General features: G+C 44.7%; 2 protein-coding genes across 5 annotated transcripts; one reads left to right on the top strand and one right to left on the bottom strand.

Moving 5' to 3' along the window:
• Positions 1–1,545: 1,545 nt before the first annotated feature.
• dnajc5aa (DnaJ (Hsp40) homolog, subfamily C, member 5aa) lies at positions 1,546–12,547 on the bottom strand. 4 transcript variants are annotated; one of them, XM_061846092.1, is made up of 5 exons: positions 12,407–12,547; positions 7,307–7,435; positions 5,331–5,544; positions 4,596–4,767; positions 1,546–3,045 (listed from the first exon to the last, which is right to left on the bottom strand). In XM_061846092.1, exons 2-5 carry the CDS (start codon positions 7,414–7,416, stop codon positions 2,942–2,944), a joined length of 600 nt encoding a protein of 199 aa, XP_061702076.1. In that variant the 5' UTR covers positions 7,417–7,435; positions 12,407–12,547; the 3' UTR covers positions 1,546–2,941. The 4 variants fall into 4 exon arrangements, with proteins under 4 accessions (XP_061702076.1, XP_061702065.1, XP_061702084.1 ...); XM_061846081.1 differs by lacking the exon at positions 12,407–12,547 and adding an exon at positions 9,638–9,795; XM_061846100.1 differs by lacking the exon at positions 12,407–12,547 and adding an exon at positions 8,568–8,858.
• LOC133514397 (glucose-induced degradation protein 8-B homolog) lies at positions 11,991–18,064 on the top strand. Its single transcript, XM_061846068.1, has 5 exons — positions 11,991–12,199; positions 12,515–12,642; positions 13,534–13,730; positions 13,881–14,078; positions 15,075–18,064. Exons 2-5 carry the CDS (start codon positions 12,522–12,524, stop codon positions 15,246–15,248), a joined length of 690 nt encoding a protein of 229 aa, XP_061702052.1. The 5' UTR covers positions 11,991–12,199; positions 12,515–12,521; the 3' UTR covers positions 15,249–18,064.
• The last annotated feature ends 1,288 nt before the right edge of the window (positions 18,065–19,352 follow it).

Genomic DNA, 19,352 nt, shown 5'->3' on the forward strand with positions numbered 1-19,352 from the left:
TACAGTAAGAAGTCATGTTAAGAAAAGTGACTTGACATGAAAAATGATAGCAAAGTATCAATATGGTGGTTCAAAAAAAAAAAAAAAAGGCATCATGCGAGGGGGGGATGATTTTAATATGCAAGTTGCATGCATAAGATGGGTTGAATATTTGGGAGTAAGTCATACTAAATGTACTTTTCATATATTTCAGATGGATTTGAAAAATGATTTGCTGGGTTGGGTTTGAGTTTATTTGGTGTGAGGGAAATATTTTTAGGCGCGTGAGGGGTTATCTGGGTGCGTGTACGTGCATTTAAAGTTCAAGATTTTTGTGCAGGTATGAGTTTCGGGGAAGTGTGAAAGTTTTCTCGTGTGAATGAGAGGAAAGTTTCAGTGTATGTAAGATGTTTTCAGTGTGTGCGTGTCTATATTTACGGTTCTATGTGAGGTTTTCCCTGTGTGAGCAATTTATTTTGTATGAGTGAGTTGATTTTTTTTTTTTTTTTTCCATTTTTAGTTAAGTTTTTTAGGGTGGGGGGGGCACTGTGGTGCAGCTGAAAAGCATTGGCCTCGCACTTCTGAGGATCGGGGTTTAAATCCCGGTCCTCCCCCTGCCTGCCTGGGTTTTCTCCGGGTGGGCACTTCGGTTTCCTCCCACATCCCAAAAAAACATGCAACATTGACTCACGGACCCTTGTGAGGATAAGCGGCTAAGAAAATGGATGAATAAGTTTTTGGGTTGCAGCACCTGAGAAATCTTTTGCTGCACGTGTGTATATGAAATGTTTTCCAGATTGTGAGAGGTAAATATTTTTTTTCCAGCTCCCCCCCTTCCATATTGTGACTTCCGTAGCCAAAATTTTAATATGTGAAGTGAGCCGAAACTTTTTGTTCTTTCAGGGAAAAAAAAAAAAAAAAAGTCAATTTCTCCTCAACTCCTTCAGTGCAGTAATTGAAAGTCCGGGATTTGTCTCCATCTGCTGGCAATGGACTTGCACAAATCACCTTCATAAGCCCACGAAAAGAGACTTTTGTTCAATCTTAATTAACTTAAAATTCTCGAGGCGATTCACCTGGTAAAGCGTTGGCCTCACAGTTCTGAGGACCCGGGTTCGATCCCGGCCCAACCTGTGCGGAGTTAGCATGTTCTCCCCGTTCCTGCGGGGTGGGTTTTCTCCGGGTACTCCGGGTTTCCTCCCACATCCCAAAAACTCGCGACATTAATTTGACACTCGAAATTGCCCCAAGGTGTGATTGTGAATGCGGCTGTTTGTCTGCATGTGCCCTGCGATTGGCTGGCGACCAGTTCAGGGTGGACCCCGCCTGCTGCTCGATGACAGCTGGAATCAGCTCCAGCACTCCGGTGACACTTGTGAGGATTAGCGGAAAAGAAAATGGATGGATATTAGTTTGGTCACATGCACAGAGCGAGTGTCCAAATTGGAAAAGTCCAAAGTGTGGTTCCAATTTTTTTCTTTTTTTTTTTTTGGCTTCTGCACTATTTTCCCACTTTTCTCCCAATCCAAGCAGCATAAAAAGTATAGATCACACGAAATCCATCCAAATGTTTAGGAACATTTATTCACCAACAGAGAATTGAGATCAACGGCCCAAGTTTTCTTCCAGACACACGATAACCATGCTAGAACATAAAAGATTTCTTGTACTTGTACTCGTATGTACAACCACCCCGAACGGTCACGGTCTCCTCGCACAACTGAATGGTTACAATACAACACTGCACCGATTAAAATTATTTCCCCACCACAAAATCATGACATAAATAAACCTCCGCGGATGCATCGTGAAAAGCAACTCACGACAATTGCACTCGACACGGCCGTTTCGGCGCCGCCGCCTCCCGCTCGCCGATCCGTTCCGCTCGCTTCGCTTTTCTTGCATTTTCAAGTTTTTCTTTTAGTGCATTCACTTTAGGACACGTAATATTCGGACAGGTAACACCTAAATGTCGTCGAGGGGGTTACTTTACGTGGGGAAAAAAAAACATCATACGAAACATCCATACCGTTAATAGCAGAGGGCGGGACAGTCGGTCACACGCGGATCGCCGCTCGTAAACCGTCGAGACGCGCGAGTCGGGACACGTCGTGGGTGTTGGTGGGGGGGGGGGGTGGTGGATTTGCGGATGTGTGGGCGACGCATGCAAATCCGAAAGATGCCGTGTGCAAAAATCCGATTCCGTGGGCGACGCCGGATCGACGGCCGAATTCCGTGTGATTCAAACGGGTCGACGACGGATGAGACGCACTTCCAAACACGCCAACTTCAAAAACAGGGTGACGATTCTCTTCGAAATAAATACACAAATAAATAAATGTTTGCAGTCACCTGAATTTCCACGCAAAAATATGATGAGTGTCATGTTTTTCACAACTCATGCTCTGAAAAAAAAAAAAAATACAAATGAAGAAGAAAGAAGAAGAGCCGCGTCTGGCGATATGACAACATTCCTCTCGGGAGGAGATGAGCACCGCAAAGCAACGTTCGAACAAATATGGTGTGACAAACCCCCCCCCCCCCCCCCCAACCGCCCGGCGAACCGGCGCGGAACCCGAGACGCCGCCGAGAGCCTCGCCGCTCTCGCGCTGCGCACCGGACTCGTGTGGACGAATAATTCTGCGCGAGAGGAAATTGTGGTGCATGCTACACAATAACGCACAATGTGGGATGAGAGGGATGAAGTTGAAAAAAAAAAGAAAATGGAATCATTTCTTGTAATACTCGAGGAAATAAATAGTGAGAAAGGAGGGATGGGGGAAAGGGGTGGGGGTGGGATGAGTAGTTCCTTTCATGGACCATGCTAACGAGTCCCTCTCCTCTGCATGGGCCTTCCTTGTGAAAGACGGTTTCCTTTCCCGTCACGTGGGTGGCGCAGGGGGGCGGGGGGGGGGGGGGTTCGCAGACGGGACCGAGGCGAGGACGGGCGGGGCGCGTCCGTTTAGTTGAAGCCGGTGTCGGTGTGGTAGGAGTAATGGCCGTCCGAGGTCAGCTGGGTGGTCTCTGTCGCCGTGGGCTGCAGCATGATGGGCTCGCCTCCCGCCTCTGTTGGGGGTCACGGGAGCAAGGGGGTCGGTTTTTAGCCACAAAGTCACGGACAACCAGTCAACCGGCGTTCATCGCAGGGGATGTGATCCGCACCCGCCGGCCCGCCATCCAAATTGACTTTTTCATTTCTTATTTTGGAATAGTGCAAGGTCAAACATTTGGACTCCAAATGATTCGTTACCGTCAATACAAATAGCGATTGAGGTTTTAGGGTGCGTGTCCGACCACGACTGTGAAGCAATGTTCTTATTACTTATACTGTGACGAACATAAATATTTGAACACACTGGTATATTGCAAGTTCTCCCACCTGGAAATCACGGAGGGGTCTGAAATTCACAGAGAAACACCGAGTTTCAGCTTCCTCCGAAGATTTTCTATTGGGTTTAGGTCTGGAGACTGGCTAGGCCACGCCAGAACCTTGATATGCGTCTTACGGAGCCAGTCCTTGGGTTTTCCTGGCTGTGTGCTTCATGTCGAAAGACCCGCCCACGACCCATCTTCAGGGAAAGAGGTTTGTTCCCCAAAATCTCACAAAACATGGCCGCGGTCATCCTCTCCTTAATACGGCGCAGTCGTCCTGTCCCACGTGCAGAAAAACACCCTCAAAGCGTGATGCTAGCACCCCCATGCTTCACAGTAGGGAGGGTGTTCTTGGGGTTGAACTCATCATTCGTCTTCCTCCAAACACGGTTAGTGGAATTATGACCAAAAACCTCCATTTTGGTCTCATCTGTCCACAAAACTTTCTCCCATGACTCCTCTGTATCAACCAAATGGTCAACTTAAGACGGGCCTTGACATGTGCTGGTTTAAGCAGGGGAACCTTCCGTGCCCTGCGTGATTTGAAACCATGACGTCTTAGCGTATTAGCAACAGTCACCTTGGAAACGGTGGTCCCAGCTCTTTTTCAGGTCATTGACCAAGTCCTGTCGTGTAGTCCTGGACTGATTCCTCACCTTTCTAAGGATCATCGAGACCCCACGAGGTGATATATCTCGCACGGGGGGCTCCACTCCGATCCAGATTGACCGTCATGTTTCGCTTCTTCCATTTTCTGACGATTGCTCCGAGAGTGGACCTTTTTTTTTTCCCCCAAGTTGGCAATTTCTCCGTAGCACTTTCCAGCAATTTTGTCTCTGGTGTCTTTGGACGGCTCTTTGTTCTTGGCCGTCTTACAAGTTCGAGTCTTACTGATTGTATGGGGTGGGCAGGTGTCTTCTGATTCAGGATCATACGTGGAGCGGAGGTGGACTTTTAGAGGCGGACTAACGGGTCTTTGAGGGGCAGAATTCTAGCTGATAGACAGGTATTCAAATACTTATTTGCAGCTGTATCACACAAATAAATGATACATTGTGATTTCTTTTTAGATGATCCCTCTCACAGTGGACTTGCACCTACGATGAAAATTTCAGACCCCTCCGTGATTTCTAAGTGGGAGAACTTGCAATATAGCAGGGTGTTCAAATACTTATTTTCTTCACCGTGTAGTGGACCCCCACGTGCTCGGGTTTCAGAAATGTGCATAAAAACGTTGCTCTCACCTCTCTCGTCCGACTGCAGCTGAGCCTCCAGGTCCTCCGGGGAGACGTAAAAGTCCTGCTCCTGGCCTTCCCGAGGCCGAGGTTTACATCTTCCGCAGCAGCAGTTGCAGCAGCAGCACAGGCAGCAACAGAAGTAGCAACCGGTGGCGAGACCGCAGAACACAAACAGCGCCTTTGTGGGAGCCGCAAAAAGATTGTGACTTGGATAGCAGAGAAATAGCAAAAAAAAAAAAAAAAAAAAAAAAAAAAAAAACGTAATTCCCGGTCTACAAGGAGCACTTGGTTCCAAGTACATTTGTGAAGGAAATACCATTTGGTATGTAGATACGCCGCAGCTGTGTAAAAGCCGCAAGTGCCCACATTGAAACAAGAGATATTTACAAAGAAAGACGGTAAACAGAAAGAGTTTAACGCTAGCGCTAACGCTAACAGGGCCGGTTAAAATAAAACTTACCGCTAAACATCACTGAGACACTCCGGTAACACAGGAGCAACACGCTAGCACAGTGCTCACGCTAGCGCAGCGTCAGCAGGGCCGGTAAAAGCCACTTCCTCGGCACATATATTCCATCGATCTCACAGTTCCCGCTCGAGTGCCCAATTGCGGCCGTTAGCAAAAATGCACAAATTAGCCGCATCAGCGCATAAACGGCAGGGTTGAAAGCGTGTGAAAAAAGTTGCGGATTGTAGGCGGGAAATTACGGTACTTGTAGTTTCCCTTCCATCCAGTCTTACCTTTGCCCACCAGCTCGAGAGGACAAAGTAAGTGTTGACGTTCTCCTCTCCAAACTGCTCGGCCACGTACAGACCCAGCGAGCCGTATTTGTCGTAAATGTTGCGCTTGGTGGGGTCATTCAAGATGGCGTGGGCGTTGTTTATCTCCTTGAACTTGTCAGCCGCTTCCGGATTGTCGGGATTCTTGTCAGGGTGAAACTTTAAAGCCAGTTTCCTGCGTGGAACAAGCAAGGACGTCATCATCGATTGCTCATCCCGTTTTGCGAAAATGTTCACGAACATTCCTGCCCGCAGAACAGGACCGGCGAAGAAATGCAAAATAGTTTGTGGCCGGCGGACTTGAGATTCTTCCGCAGACTCTTCGGGGGAACTCATACTAAGCCGCCGTTCAGCATCATTTAATCAGCGTCGCGTCTTATCAATGTTTTGCATTGCGAACGTACCATTGCATTTACTTTTTGCGATGTTTTTTTGTGGGGGGGGGGTGTTGTGAGAATTTTCACGCCAGGTAAGGAAATTCATTCATGAATTAAAACAAGATCATTGTTATATCACCGATGGGAATTCCGGCAATTTTCCGAGATCCCCTTCTCGAAGGGAAACCCCCTAAAAAGAGCCAATTTGTGGCTCGGACGTGGCTCCTCCATTTTTTTCGTTGCTTCAAAGAATTCGTTTCCAAAATAATGTATGAACCGATTACTAATTACAATCATAGAGAAAGAGAGATAGAGAGACAAATGCATGATGTGTATTAATTCATTAATCAGAGATGTGATTTGAGTGAATGAAAAAAAGATAGCTGGGGGGGGGGGCTGCAAGCATGATCAAAGGATAATCAATTTTAACCTGCAAGTTTTATAAATTGTATTACAAATTAAATATATCTAGTACATCTATAAATAAATACTTTTCAATACAATCGTTCATTCTTTCGGTGCATACCTTTACCCCCAAAAATGACAAATTCAACGAAGTAAACTACTAGAAGTGAAACCAAATTGAATTCAGATTTGAATCATGGCATGCAAGCGTGCTTTCATAGCATGTATATCGTATCCATTCAAAAACGTTTTAATTTCTCGTTTTCATAAATGACTGAAACACATGAATTCAACAAGAATTATTAACGTCACGCGTCGTTATCAGGAAATAAAACAGACATTTTTACAAGTAGTTGCTTCTGAACTCTCACCGCAATTGTGTTTACTTATTATACAAATGGCCCCATAAACTGCCCGGTATACAACAAGCGTTTTCATTGGTCAGGAGGAAGACAATCGACCAATCAACAAACGCGTATCTAATCTTCCAACTCGCTTGCAAAAGTCGGAACGGAATATGAACGAGCGTTTTTTTTTTTTTTTTTTTAATCAATGGAATTTAAAAAGACGGAATCTCGCTCATAAACGGAAAAATCATGTCTGATTAATACCCCTACTCAGAGTGCTACCAAATATAAACAAACACACAGGATAATCAAAAAGTTATGATATTTTGGTGTAATCTTGATGTACTGTAGGAGCAAGGAACAGCTGCTGGAGAACTTTCAAATTTCAATAACAGCAACTTTTCTTGCATGTCTTTTCTTCTCTACTGAGAAAATGGGTGAACTTTTTTTTTTTTTTATATATGCGAAAAAGAACTTCTTCTTGGAGCCTGGCCAACACGAAATTTCAATTTTGCAAATTCTGCATTCTCCGTTCCAACTAGCGATTAACTTGAAAATGCATCCAAATGCTACTTTAATTTGTTCATGTTTATTCTTTCCTTTTAGCTGCTTAGTAGTACATTTCTCAACATAGAAACTGCCGTCACGCGTTTGTACGCTCACTACGATGCGTGTCGGTGACCCCCCGCTCATTGTGGACACAAAAATGTCACCACACATCTCAACCAATCACTTTTTCTAACAGAAAAATAAAAAGAAGATAAAAATAACAAATGGGCTCCCAATACGGAGCCCCCGAGGTTCTGACCTGTAGGACCGCTTGATGTCATCGTTCGTGGCGGTCTTTTCCACTCCCAGCACGTGGTAGAGAGACTCGCCGGCGGTGGACAGAGAGCGCTGCCTCTGATGCTCAGCCATGATGCCTCACGTCCGCAGGCTGGACAGACAGACACAAACACACAAAGGAAAACATAACTACATAAATAAAATTAGCACGTCGGCATCCGTCAATCTTTTTTTTTTTTTTTTTTTTAAAACACCCTTTCTCCCCATTAAGGTCACAGGTGAGCAAGAGCCGAGCCCCCAGTCCGGACGTGGTTGTGAGAGATCGATCTCATGCGCACTAAAACTCGTCCTATTCACCACGTAAATGCACGTAAATCGCTTCAAATTCTTCAGAACTTTAATGATGACTGTCATAACTATATCCAGAAGCGTCTCCAGATGACTTCAGTTCAAAATCAGGTGCTGTATCACTGTCTAAAACTTACAATCACAACAAAAATGAGATAAGGGTTTTTGGCAATAAAGACAAGAGGATTGCTCTTAGTAAATACCCGGACTCACTCTTTAAAAACCAAAGACCAAGTCATAATAATAATAATTACAACAGTCATATAAAATCAGTTAAAACTGCCTCCTACCATCTGAAGAACACGTACAGTGTGAAGTTTAACATTTGACAAGCAAACAAGTTTGCTGCACAAATTGAAGTTGCCAGCATAAGTCCCAAGTGTCAATTTTTCCAAGTCTATTCTGCTAATTCCTCACAATTTTTAGACCATTCCACCTTTAAAATGTCACATTCAGCTATTTCTTTGCTTTTGTCTTTGTTTTAAATGTTTATTCTGTGTTTTTAAATGTAAAGCACATTGCGTTACCTTGGGTATGAAATGCGCTGTATAAATATCGGTCTGCTAAACAGGGCAAGACGTTACATTTATGTCAATTTGAGAATACATTGAGACTAAATTATTATTTGAGGATGTAGTTTTGGTGACATTCTTTTTTGTCAGTGTTCTGACATTGTAAGATACGACCCCTGGCTCGATAAAGGTTGCAAAACACCGGTCTCCTCATCTCTCGCCATTTTGCGGCAACTAGTTCCGCATTCCCCAAAACGAGTCGAAGCACTTCCTTCCGGTTCGAGTGCCTATCGAAGGTGGACGAAGCGCGTGTTTAAATAAGTGGCATGCGGTACACATAGTTAACTTTTTTCAGAAGGCAGGAGTCATTAATAAAACAACAAATATTAGCATGCTCGACTTCAAACAACCATATAATCATACCATAGTCGCGCTCACTAATGTCGCAGACAGGAAGTGAGCTAACCCGTTTCGTCACGTGAAGTTCCCAGAGCGCGGACTCCATCGGGATATTTCGCTACATTGCTTCTCCAATCCCACGTAAACGAGACAGAGAATGTGTAAAGTTCTGGATTACTTCATACTTAAAAAAAAACGATGATAAAGTATCATTTGGCTACTGCTAAGTGGCTGGGCTAAAGTAAACGTTGTTAGCTCCTTTAGTGTAGACTACCAGCCTACCCTAACATAACTCTCGCGATAAAACAAAAACAAACAAGCACTCATCATAATTGTCGTCACACCTTATCGGAAGACAATTATTAACTCAATTTAGCGTGAATGTATTTTTTTCGTGCCGGAGTACCCGCTGAAAGTCGGTGCCAAGATTAGAACCTTCCAAGAGGGTGACGCGAGCATTATTACTTAATTCTACAAATCTACAAAAGCCCTCCAACTTCGGGGGAGATTAAATGGCGCAGACTGGAGGGCAACAGATGGCCCTGTTCTGCCCGCTTTTTTTTGCGCCGCCGCTCGGCCGAGCTCTGCGGAGTCAAAAAGGGGGCGAGCGAATCGTGGATTTACGACACACTCCCGCGGTGCGTTTCTCGCGCTCAAATCGAGCCCCTCGCACACTACGGGGCTTTTTTTTTTTAAGTCATTTTTGTGCGTTGAAGAAAAACGACAGCTTTCCAAGAATAAATGGACTATGCGGGGTGGGCGCTTGAGCGAAACAAACGGTACAGGCCGCGTTCAACGCCATCTTTGTCAAGACCTCAACAACACCCCCCAAAAAAACCGGACAGATTGCATCCAAATTATAAACGAGCAGGATTAGAGGTCGTGACAAAACGTTGCAAGGAGCAATAATCTCCCCGCATCGTCGCCATCATCATCATCATCACCACCATCAGCAGCAGCAGCATCCATATTGGTTCGCCTCATCCTGGCCTACTACTGAGGATGCGAGGCACGGGTGCTCATTGTTTTGCAAAGGGCGCGAATCGCCCCCGCCGAGGGGGAAGATGTCCCGGCCAAGGAGGAGGAAGACTCACCGTTCACCAAACCACAGTACGAAACGAACGACGGACGGGAAGCGACGAAGGACGGACGGCGTCGCGTGACTATGGCTGCATCTCTCCGCGGACCCTCCGTGCGTGTGTGCGCGCGCGCGGATCCCACCAACCACAAGACAGCCGCAGCGGTACGTTAGCCCCGCCCCCTTAGTACGTTTGCCGAGGGTACGTGCGCGCACACCCTGGTCCGCGGGGGCGCGCGCGCTGAGAGACGTGACAAAACCGTTACTTTGGTTCAAATGTGCTCATTCCTTTTTTTCTTTTTTAATAACATATATGAAACAATATCAATAGAAATCCTTTTTAAAAACATTTTCAGGCCAAACTTTCAGAGCACTGATGGTTTGCCGTCCGCTGGTGGTGGTCCCGAGATGGGTTCAGGTTCCCCAAGGGACGGAGAGAAAAATTGCCATATATCATCATCATCATCATCTTCTCCATTCACATATTCAATTTCAGCAAAACAATGCACATTTGCTTCAGCTAACGACGGATAGTTGCGTATCCTTTCGTGATTATGAATGTATTTTTATGCAGAGGCAATGTCACGCCCCCGGCGAGATTTTATTTGCCCCCTTCGGGTCATCTATTTTAAAAATAATTTGAATATAATTGTTTTTTTTATAGTCTCTTTGATTTACAAAAAAAAACAGCACATCCAAGAGTAAAATTGCATTCAAAATTGTTCAACTACTACTGTTTAAAATGTAAAAATGAAAAACTATATGCATCCATCCATCCATCCATCCACACAGGCGGGTGAGGGGTTGCACCCAGGACCTCAACACTTGGACCATCTGAGCCACCGTATGCATATACACAGTAATATACAAAACATTTTTTTCTGAGGTGCATTTTAGTAGCATAGATTAGGAGAATGGAGGCATCTTCACAAATGATCTATACAGTAATAATTTAGATACCTCAATGTCACAAAGCTACAGAAATATCCATCCATTTTCTTAGCCGTTTATCCTCACAAGGGTTGTGGGGAGTGCTGGAGCCTATCCCAGCTGTGAACGGGCATGAGGCGGGGTACACCTTGAACTTTTTTTTCACTGATCATAACGCAAAATGTGTATTTATGACTACACAAACTAAATGAACAACAATGTAAGAGTATGATATTCAATTTGGATATGTAATGCACACGTATGTTTTGTAGCATTTGCAAGAGTGTTTACAGTTACTGATGCAGTATATGGAATAAACATGTAATCATCATATTTAGACATTGCCTGGATTTCTTTTATGGGTGGGGGGCATATTGTTTCAGGTACACTAGGTGTTGGTGGGGTGCAAATTGAATTGTATATGTACAATTATTACATTTTAAGAAAAACATTAAACAAGTGAGCTCCTATATTGGCGTCAAGTGACCAGCCATGCACCTGGAACATAAGAAATAAATAATAAGAGGAAAAGTAATCATAATTTGTGTTGTCTGTTTAGGAATTGCTTTACTTTTGTGTTAAAAAAATTTTTTATTAAAAAAGTGTTATTAATGAATTCTATCAATTTGTAATGCTGGGTTACTTTTACTGTACATGTGTACAGTAATGATTGTTGAATTACATTGACAACTATTTTTTTTTTTTTTAAATATACTATTATTGTTGCATTGTATTGAATAATTTTTGAGGAACAACCAAAGCCGTCGAAAACGAAGTCTCGGTCAGGCCTTGAACTCACCGCACTGCTCCACAATGGTTAAACGCACATCACGTGGTTTATGTACGCCATGTTGTTGCTTTTGCTTACATTTTTTTCGACCTTTTCAAGTGGGTTTTTTTGCCAAAAAAAAATTTATTGATTTAGACAAAGTGGTGGTTTGTGTGGGGCGATCCACTCATCGCGGACAAGTCGGGGGGATGCATATTTTACTGAAAAACCCCAAAAGACAATACTTGTGTGTAATCCAAATATTGATCCAAACAAAATCTAGGATAATTACTTTGAAGAGGCTAAAAGTGTGTTATTTGTGGCAAAAAATAATATTTTCTCAAAACGGGGGTGTATGCCAATGCACCAGAAAAACGTAGGTCTATATTGTTGTAATAATTAGCCCTTTTTAAAAAAAAAAAAAAAATATATACTATTCGATTATTAGCCATGATGAAAATCTCAGATTAACATAAAATATAAATAAAATTTTGGTGTTGTTAAGGTGGGTGGGAATATGGAAGCCGCGCATGTCAATGCATTTTTTTTTTAAATTTCTTTATTTTATTATTATTATTATTATTATTTTTTTTTTTTTTACAAGGCCACACACTGCCAGGAGTGCGCCTCGGCAACCGTGACGTCACCGCCACTCACCAATGGCTGCGCTCGCCGGGATGACGTAGGTTGCTATCGCGAGGGTATCACGTTTAGCTTCTCGGCTTATTAGCCATTAGGCCGCCAAACGCTCGATTGGGGGGACCTCGACCTTTCCTAATGTTTCCCCCCCGGAGAAACTAAACGTCTCCGCGCTCCCGTTCGACACCTCCGACGCGCGTCCACAAGGCAGGAAATTAACAGCGGACCTCGCGTCGGGCGGTAGGTTGTCGGTTTACAGCAGGCTAACTAGCCCCGGCATGAGGAAATGCGTTTGTTTTGGGATATGTCGCCGGACGTCCAAATTAGTCCAACCCTCGGAATCTTTCACATACATTTTTACGGGGTTATTGCATATTTACTCTATTCATCGCTGCTCAATTGTCACGTTTTCCCCCCGTTCTCGTTGTCGTTCGTGTTCAGCTGTACCTTTGAGTGTTGCTGTAGGAACCCGAAGCCACCAAACCGTGTCAGTCTTGCTCACGTCTGCCGGTTTCAGCCCTCCTTTCTCGCTCTCTCTCGCTCGCTCTCCTCCAGCCTTCCAATGATGAGTTATGCCGACAAACCTGAAGACATCACGAAAGACGAGTGGATGGACAAATTGAACAACGTCAACATTCAGCGGGCGGACATGAACCGGCTCATTATGAACTACCTGGTGACCGGTGAGTGCAGCTCTCGCAATTAATCGCTTTATAAAGCAGTTTTGGTTGTTGTTTTGTTTGGTTTTTTTTTTTGCACATCTGCTGACGTGTTTTTGCTCCAAAACAGTTTTAATCTAAGGTGTAAGTTGTTTGGGATCGCACTATCAATAACTTTTATTTGGCATGTAGTTGAACCTCAAGCAGATTCAGAAATTCGTAATCAGTATCCAACAAGTGGGTCATTTTTCAAAAAAAGACGGGTGAGTACAAATATCCCTCTCGCTCATGTAATATGTCTTGACTATTTTTCGTTTAATCATTAAACGATAGCAATTCAACATCGATTGGAAAAAAAACAAAAACATTTGGCAATAAGTTTTGGTGCAAAATAAATGATCTGATTAATCAGTACAACGATAGAATAATCATCCATCCATTTTCTTTGCCGCTTATCCTCACGAGGGTCACGGGGAGTGCCGGAGCCTATCCCGGCTGTCAAGGGGCAGGAGGCGGGGTACGCCCTGAACTGGTTGCAAGCCAATCGCAGGGCACATCGAGACAAACAGCCACACCCGCAATCACACCTAGGGGCCATTTAGAGTCTCCAAATAATGTTGCGTGTTTTTGGGATGTGGGAGGAAACCGGAGAAAAGCCACGCAAGCACGGCACGGGGAGAACGTGCAAACTCCACACAGGTGGGGCTGGGATTGAACCCGGGTCCTCAGAACTGTGAGGCCAATGTTTTCCAGCTGCTCCACTGTGCTGCCAATAGAATAATCAATTATTAAAAAAAAAAAAAAAAAATTTGTATGATGACAGCTATACTCGCGACATTCCTCAAAAGCTGTTAAAATAGCTAAAACAAACACACAGGAGATGTTTCTTCACCGCGCTCCGAACTTGTGTTGAAGAGGGATTCAAGGAGGCGGCCGAGAAGTTCCGCATGGAGTCCGGCATCGAGCCCAGCGTGGACCTGGATTCTCTGGATGAAAGGATAAAGATCCGGGAGATGATCCTGAAGGGGCAGATCCAGGAAGCCATCGCGCTCATCAACAGCCTGCACCCGGAGCTGCTGGACACCAACCGATATTTGTACTTTCATCTCCAGGTACTTTCCAGCTACGCTCTACGAGTAGTGCCCAAAACTTCTCCCGACTCTGGTAGTGAGAAATGGCCGGGATCTGAAATCGTGCCTTTTGGCAAGTTTTTCTTTCCTCACCGCATCAATTTGTTGTCGTCGTCGTTTCTCTCGGCGCAGCAGCAGCATTTGATCGAGCTCATCCGGTTGCGGGAGACGGAGTCGGCGCTGGAGTTTGCCCAGACGCAGCTGGCCGAGCAGGGCGAGGAGAGCCGCGAGTGCCTCACGGAGATGGAGCGGACGCTCGCCCTCTTGGCCTTCGACAACCCCGAAGAGTCGCCCTTCGGGGACCTGCTCAACATGATGCAGCGTCAAAAGGTACTCGGACCAACTACTTTTTCCCAGAACCAGAGGCTTGGTTTTGGACTGAACATAATACATTTTGCTAGGGTAGGCCATATTGCCCTTGTACATTAAAGCCTCGGTTCTCGAACGTCCCCGATTTCGAGATTTTTTTATTTGCTTCTGAAAATCGGTGCTCGAACGCCCCCCGACAAAACCCGTAGATAACATTTTGCGCGCGGCCAGACCAGCTGACGCACGACAAATACGGCAATGCACTGCCAGCCGAGCCTCCTCTACGACTAAAGCATACATTTTAAGCAAAAAATAAATATTTCTTAAATTATTTTTATATGAAGTATTTAATAAACTATACATGTATGTCTACTATGGAGTTTATTATCAGGAGAAGCTAAAATAAATTTGCTTTAAAAAGCCAAATTTTTTTTAGGCTTGGAACTCATTATTTCTTTTTCCATTCATTGCGGTGGGAAGCATCGATTTGGTTTTCGAACAAATCACTTCTCGAACCGTTTTCTGGAACGGATTGTGGTCGAGAACCGACACATCCCTGTATAAAATATTTAATTTCTGATTTACCCTGTCATTTTTTTTTTTTTTTATTAATTCAATTTTGGATTTCATTCCCAATTGTTTCATTTCTCCTGAAACCAATCACAGGCATTTATAAAAAAAAAAATGTCATCCAAGCAATTTACGACATAAAATAGATGTGAAATATCCCAAATAAAAATAGAGGTTTCAAAATATTATCTATAATATATCTATATTACTATATTAAAAATAGAGGAACCAGAAATAGAGTAATCGTGCTCGATTCACCCCAAAAAAAAGTCTATTTTCTGCATTTTAACGAACCAATTTCCCCCGCCTCATCCGTTATCCTGCCCTAAACAGTACTTGTACAAAAAATGTTATTCGAGTATGTCGGCATAAATCGGAGTGATGGAATATTAACCGATTGTCGACGGGTGCGAGGGCGCACGCATGAGAAAAGGTGTCGATGTTCAGGTGTGGAGCGAGGTGAACCAAGCCGTGCTGGACCACGAAAACCGGGAGTCCACCCCGAAACTGGCCAAGCTCCTCAAGTTACTGCTGTGGGCGCAGAACGAGCTGGACCAGAAGAAAGTCAAATACCCCAAAATGACTGACCTGAGCACGGGAAGCATCGAGGACCCCAAGTGAATCCCCGAGCGAGGAAGACCGCCGGGGTTTGTTTTTTTTTGTTTTTTGTTTTTTTTACGGCCTCCTTTTAATTTATCATCATTTGTTTGCTTCTGGATAACGTGCTAAAACTGGCTTCGGGTGAAGGTTCTTGCCCGAACCTGCCCCCTATCGACTTTGTTGCGTTCAAACGGGACCGTCTGAGTTAGCGTCGTCCTATACGGCGGTGCCTTGAGATACGAGCGATCCGACTCGCTAGTTTTTGAGATACAACTCATCCCTTCGACCGTTTCTCGTTGGGTTTTTCCCCTTCTTGGGAGGAAAAAGCGGCAAATCCAGCAGATCGTGAACAATTTCAAAGAAAAGTCTTCAAGCTGTTCGCCAATTTCACTTGTTTACTGTCAAACTAAACATCAAACAAAATAGATGTGTGTGTATATATATATATTTTTTACCAAACCACATAATTTTGCTAGCTCAGTGCTAACACACAATGCAAAATGCTATAGCGCTGTTATAACACTTTAAGCTGTAAGATTTATGCCAGAGATGCGGAACAACGTGGTAAAAAATTCTGCCGCTCAAAGTACTAATGGTACTAATCGATTTTTGTAAACGCTGCCTGGCAGGTTCAAGTTTCAGCGAACAAAAAGCGCCGCTCAGGATCACTGATGTGTTTTACGTGACCGGTGCGGCGGTCTGAGCGCTCCCCCTGTGCTGAATAGTCTCCTTGTGATTAATGCTCATGCGGTACTAACAGGGGAACTCTGGATACGTAGCAAACTCTTAATGTGAAATCCCCGGTCTCATAGTTCCCCTTCTTCTACATAGAGGGAGCTAACATACGTTATATCCGAACTATGTAGAGGTATGTTTGTTGGGTTCGTCTTTCTGAGACCACAGCGAACATGAACACTCGGCGACAAATTGTCAAATGGCACATGTTGAAGCACGGGCGGGGATGTTTCAGACTGGCCGGAAGTTTACAAACTATACTCACAAAGAGACTTTTCAGCACCGGGGAGCGCTCAGACCGTCACACCGGAAGCGGCGGTGCGGTATCACCAGGACCTTCAACCCCGGAATTCCGTGGCATAACCCCCATTGGTACTGGAAGACAAACAGTGGGGCAACACACGTAGAGCGATAATAAACCTATGCACAGGGGCACATATTCTTTTATCTGTTGTGAAAAAGTTTACCGTAATTCCCGTGCTACAGGGCGCACCTGGTTATAAGCCTCACCCAGTACACTTGTAAAGGAAATACCATTTGGTACATACATACACACAGTATATTTGGAAAGGAAATACCATTTGGTACATACATATGCCACAACTGTGTAAAAGTCGCAAGTGCCCACATTGAAACACGAGATATTTACAAAGACGGTACACAGAGAGTTTAACGCTAGCGTGGCTAACGTTTGTGCCGCCGTGCTAACGTTGGCGCCACTCCGTGTGCTAATGCTAACGCTAGAGCCGCCACACTAACAGGGCAGATTAAAAATAAAACATACTGGTAAAAATAACTGAGACACAACAGTAAAACAGTAGTGCTGCGCTAACAGGGCCGGACCGGTAAAATTCACTTCCTCGGCACACATATTCCACCGGTCTCACGCTTTTCCTTTACCGCTCGAGTGCCCCCTTGCGGCGGTTCGAAAAGTTGCACCAATTAAGCTGCATCCCCGCATAAAGGGCAGGGTTGAAAGCGGGTGAAAAATTTTTTGGGGAGCGGAAATTACGGTACTGCAGTTTCCTGAGCCAGTTGCGAATCTCTTCTTCACGGCTCCTGTCTGTATTATACTGCCCCCAAGTGGCCAAAATGCGCACGGCAGAAGTTGCAGCACAATTTCCATAGATTCTAATCGAAAAATTTGGGCAAAACGTTTTGATTCTTTACTTTCTGTTTGATAGACTGTACTATATATTTTGTAATCAGAGAGTTATAGATTTTATTTTATTTTTTTTTTTGGAATGGATTAATGGCATTTCAATGGGGAGGGGAATTTAAGATCAAATCTCAAGGCACTGCTGTATTTTGAATTATCGCTATTTTCCATAACTTCAGAATTTCAGCATGGTAACATTTATCATTTTGTGATCAAATCATTACTACATGAAAAGTGATTCCGTTTGTAAAACGCTGGCGTCACTTTTTTTTTGCGCAAATCCGTCACGGCGACGTTCCGAAACCGGCCTTACCCGACCCGCTATCCAGGACTGGCGCAACAGCGTCTACGTACAGTAGAATATTAAATATTGCGTTTCCTTTTCACGCGTCATCGAGACCAGACTGTAAATTTGCTGTATGTACAAAGTAACACTGAAGTACCGACACTGTTTTTTTTTGTTTTTTTAGACAAACGTGGCGTCGACAAATACGAGTCGCTATTTTCTACGTTTGTGTTGCTCAAAAATACGTCGAGTTGTGGAAGTATTTATTTGTCGACGATCTGCGTTTTTTGCGAGCTGGCGGGAGGAAAAACTGCGAGGTTTTAACCAGGAAACAAAAAATATTTTAGACTGAGCCTGTGCGTGCGTGTGTGAAACTGCGATGGAATCTAAATGTAACTATATCGAAATTACAACTGAATATACTTTATTTTCTTTTTGTATATTTGTCAAACTTTTTAAATTGCATGTCTTTTTATTTCGCGCGGGAAGGTCACTTGTTTGTTTTGTATCTTTTTTTTTTTTTTTTGGAAGTAAAGCTGCTAGTCGTCCACCTTTTAAGTTTTGTCGACCTTTCCAGCGCTCGCCTCGCTTTTATTAATCCACATTTCTAAGAGCGGATTTGCAAATAAACATAACTTTTTGTGAAACATTTTTGTGTCGTTGAGATTTTTATTTCCCTTATGTGATGCTAAGCAATGTGACGGAATCTGGGTGGACTTTGCTCGTTCCTTCAAATGTCCACTTAAAAATCCATCCATCCATGTTCTTAGCCGCTTATCCTCACAAGGGTCACGGGGAGACCTGGATCCTATCCCATCTGAGGACCTGGGTTCGATCCCCGGCCCCGCCTGTGTGGAGCTTGCATGTTCTCCCCGTGCCTGTGTGGCTTTTCTCCGGTTTCCTCACACATCCCAAAAACATCCATTCATTTTCTTTGCCGCTTATCCTCACAAGGGTCACAGGGAGACCTGGATCCTATCCCATCTGAGGACCTGAGTTCGATCCCCGGCCCCGCCTGTGTGGAGTTTGCATGTTCTCGCCGTGCGTGTGTGGCTTTTCTCCGGTTTCCTCACACATCCCAAAAACATCCATTCATTTTCTTTGCCGCTTATCCTCACAAGGGTCACAGGGAGACCTGGATCCTATCCCCTCTGAGGACCTGGGTTCGATCCCCGGCCCCGCCTGTGTGGAGTTTGCATGTTCTTGCCGTGCCTGCGTGGCTTTTCTCCGGTTTCCTCCCACATCCCAAAAACATCCATCCATCCATTCATTTTCTTTGCCGCTTATCCTCACAAGGGTCACAGGGAGACCTGGATCCTATCCCCTCTGAGGACCTGGGTTCGATCCCCGGCCCCGCCTGTGTGGAGTTTGCATGTTCTCGCCGTGCCTGCGTGGCTTTTCTCCGGTTTCCTCCCACATCCCAAAAACATCCATCCATCCATTCATTTTCTTTGCCGCTTATCCTCACAAGGGTCACAGGGAGACCTGGATCCTATCCCATCTGAGGACTTGGGTTCGATCCCCGGCCCCGCCTGTGTGGAGTTTGCATGTTCTCGCCGTGCCTGCGTGGCTTTTCTCCGGTGTCCTCCCACATCCCCAAAACATCCATCCATCCATTCATTTTCTTTGCCGCTTATCCTCACAAGGGTCACAGGGAGACCTGGATCCTATCCCATCTGAGGACTTGGGTTCGATCCCCGGCCCCACCTGTTTGGAGTTTGCATGTTCTCGCCGTGCCTGCGTGGCTTTTCTCCGGTTTCCTCCCACATCCCAAAAACATCCCTCCATTTTCTTTGTCGCTTATCCTCACGAGAGTCACGGGGAGTGCTGGATCCTATCCCAGCTGTCAACAGGCAGGAGGCGGGGTACACAGACAAAAATCACACCTCGGGGCAATTTAGAGTGTCCAATTAAAGGGCCACTGTCATGAAATGCATGATTTTTA

Source organism: Syngnathoides biaculeatus, chromosome 2, assembly GCF_019802595.1.
Source record: "Syngnathoides biaculeatus isolate LvHL_M chromosome 2, ASM1980259v1, whole genome shotgun sequence".
Taxonomy (NCBI): domain Eukaryota; kingdom Metazoa; phylum Chordata; class Actinopteri; order Syngnathiformes; family Syngnathidae; genus Syngnathoides; species Syngnathoides biaculeatus.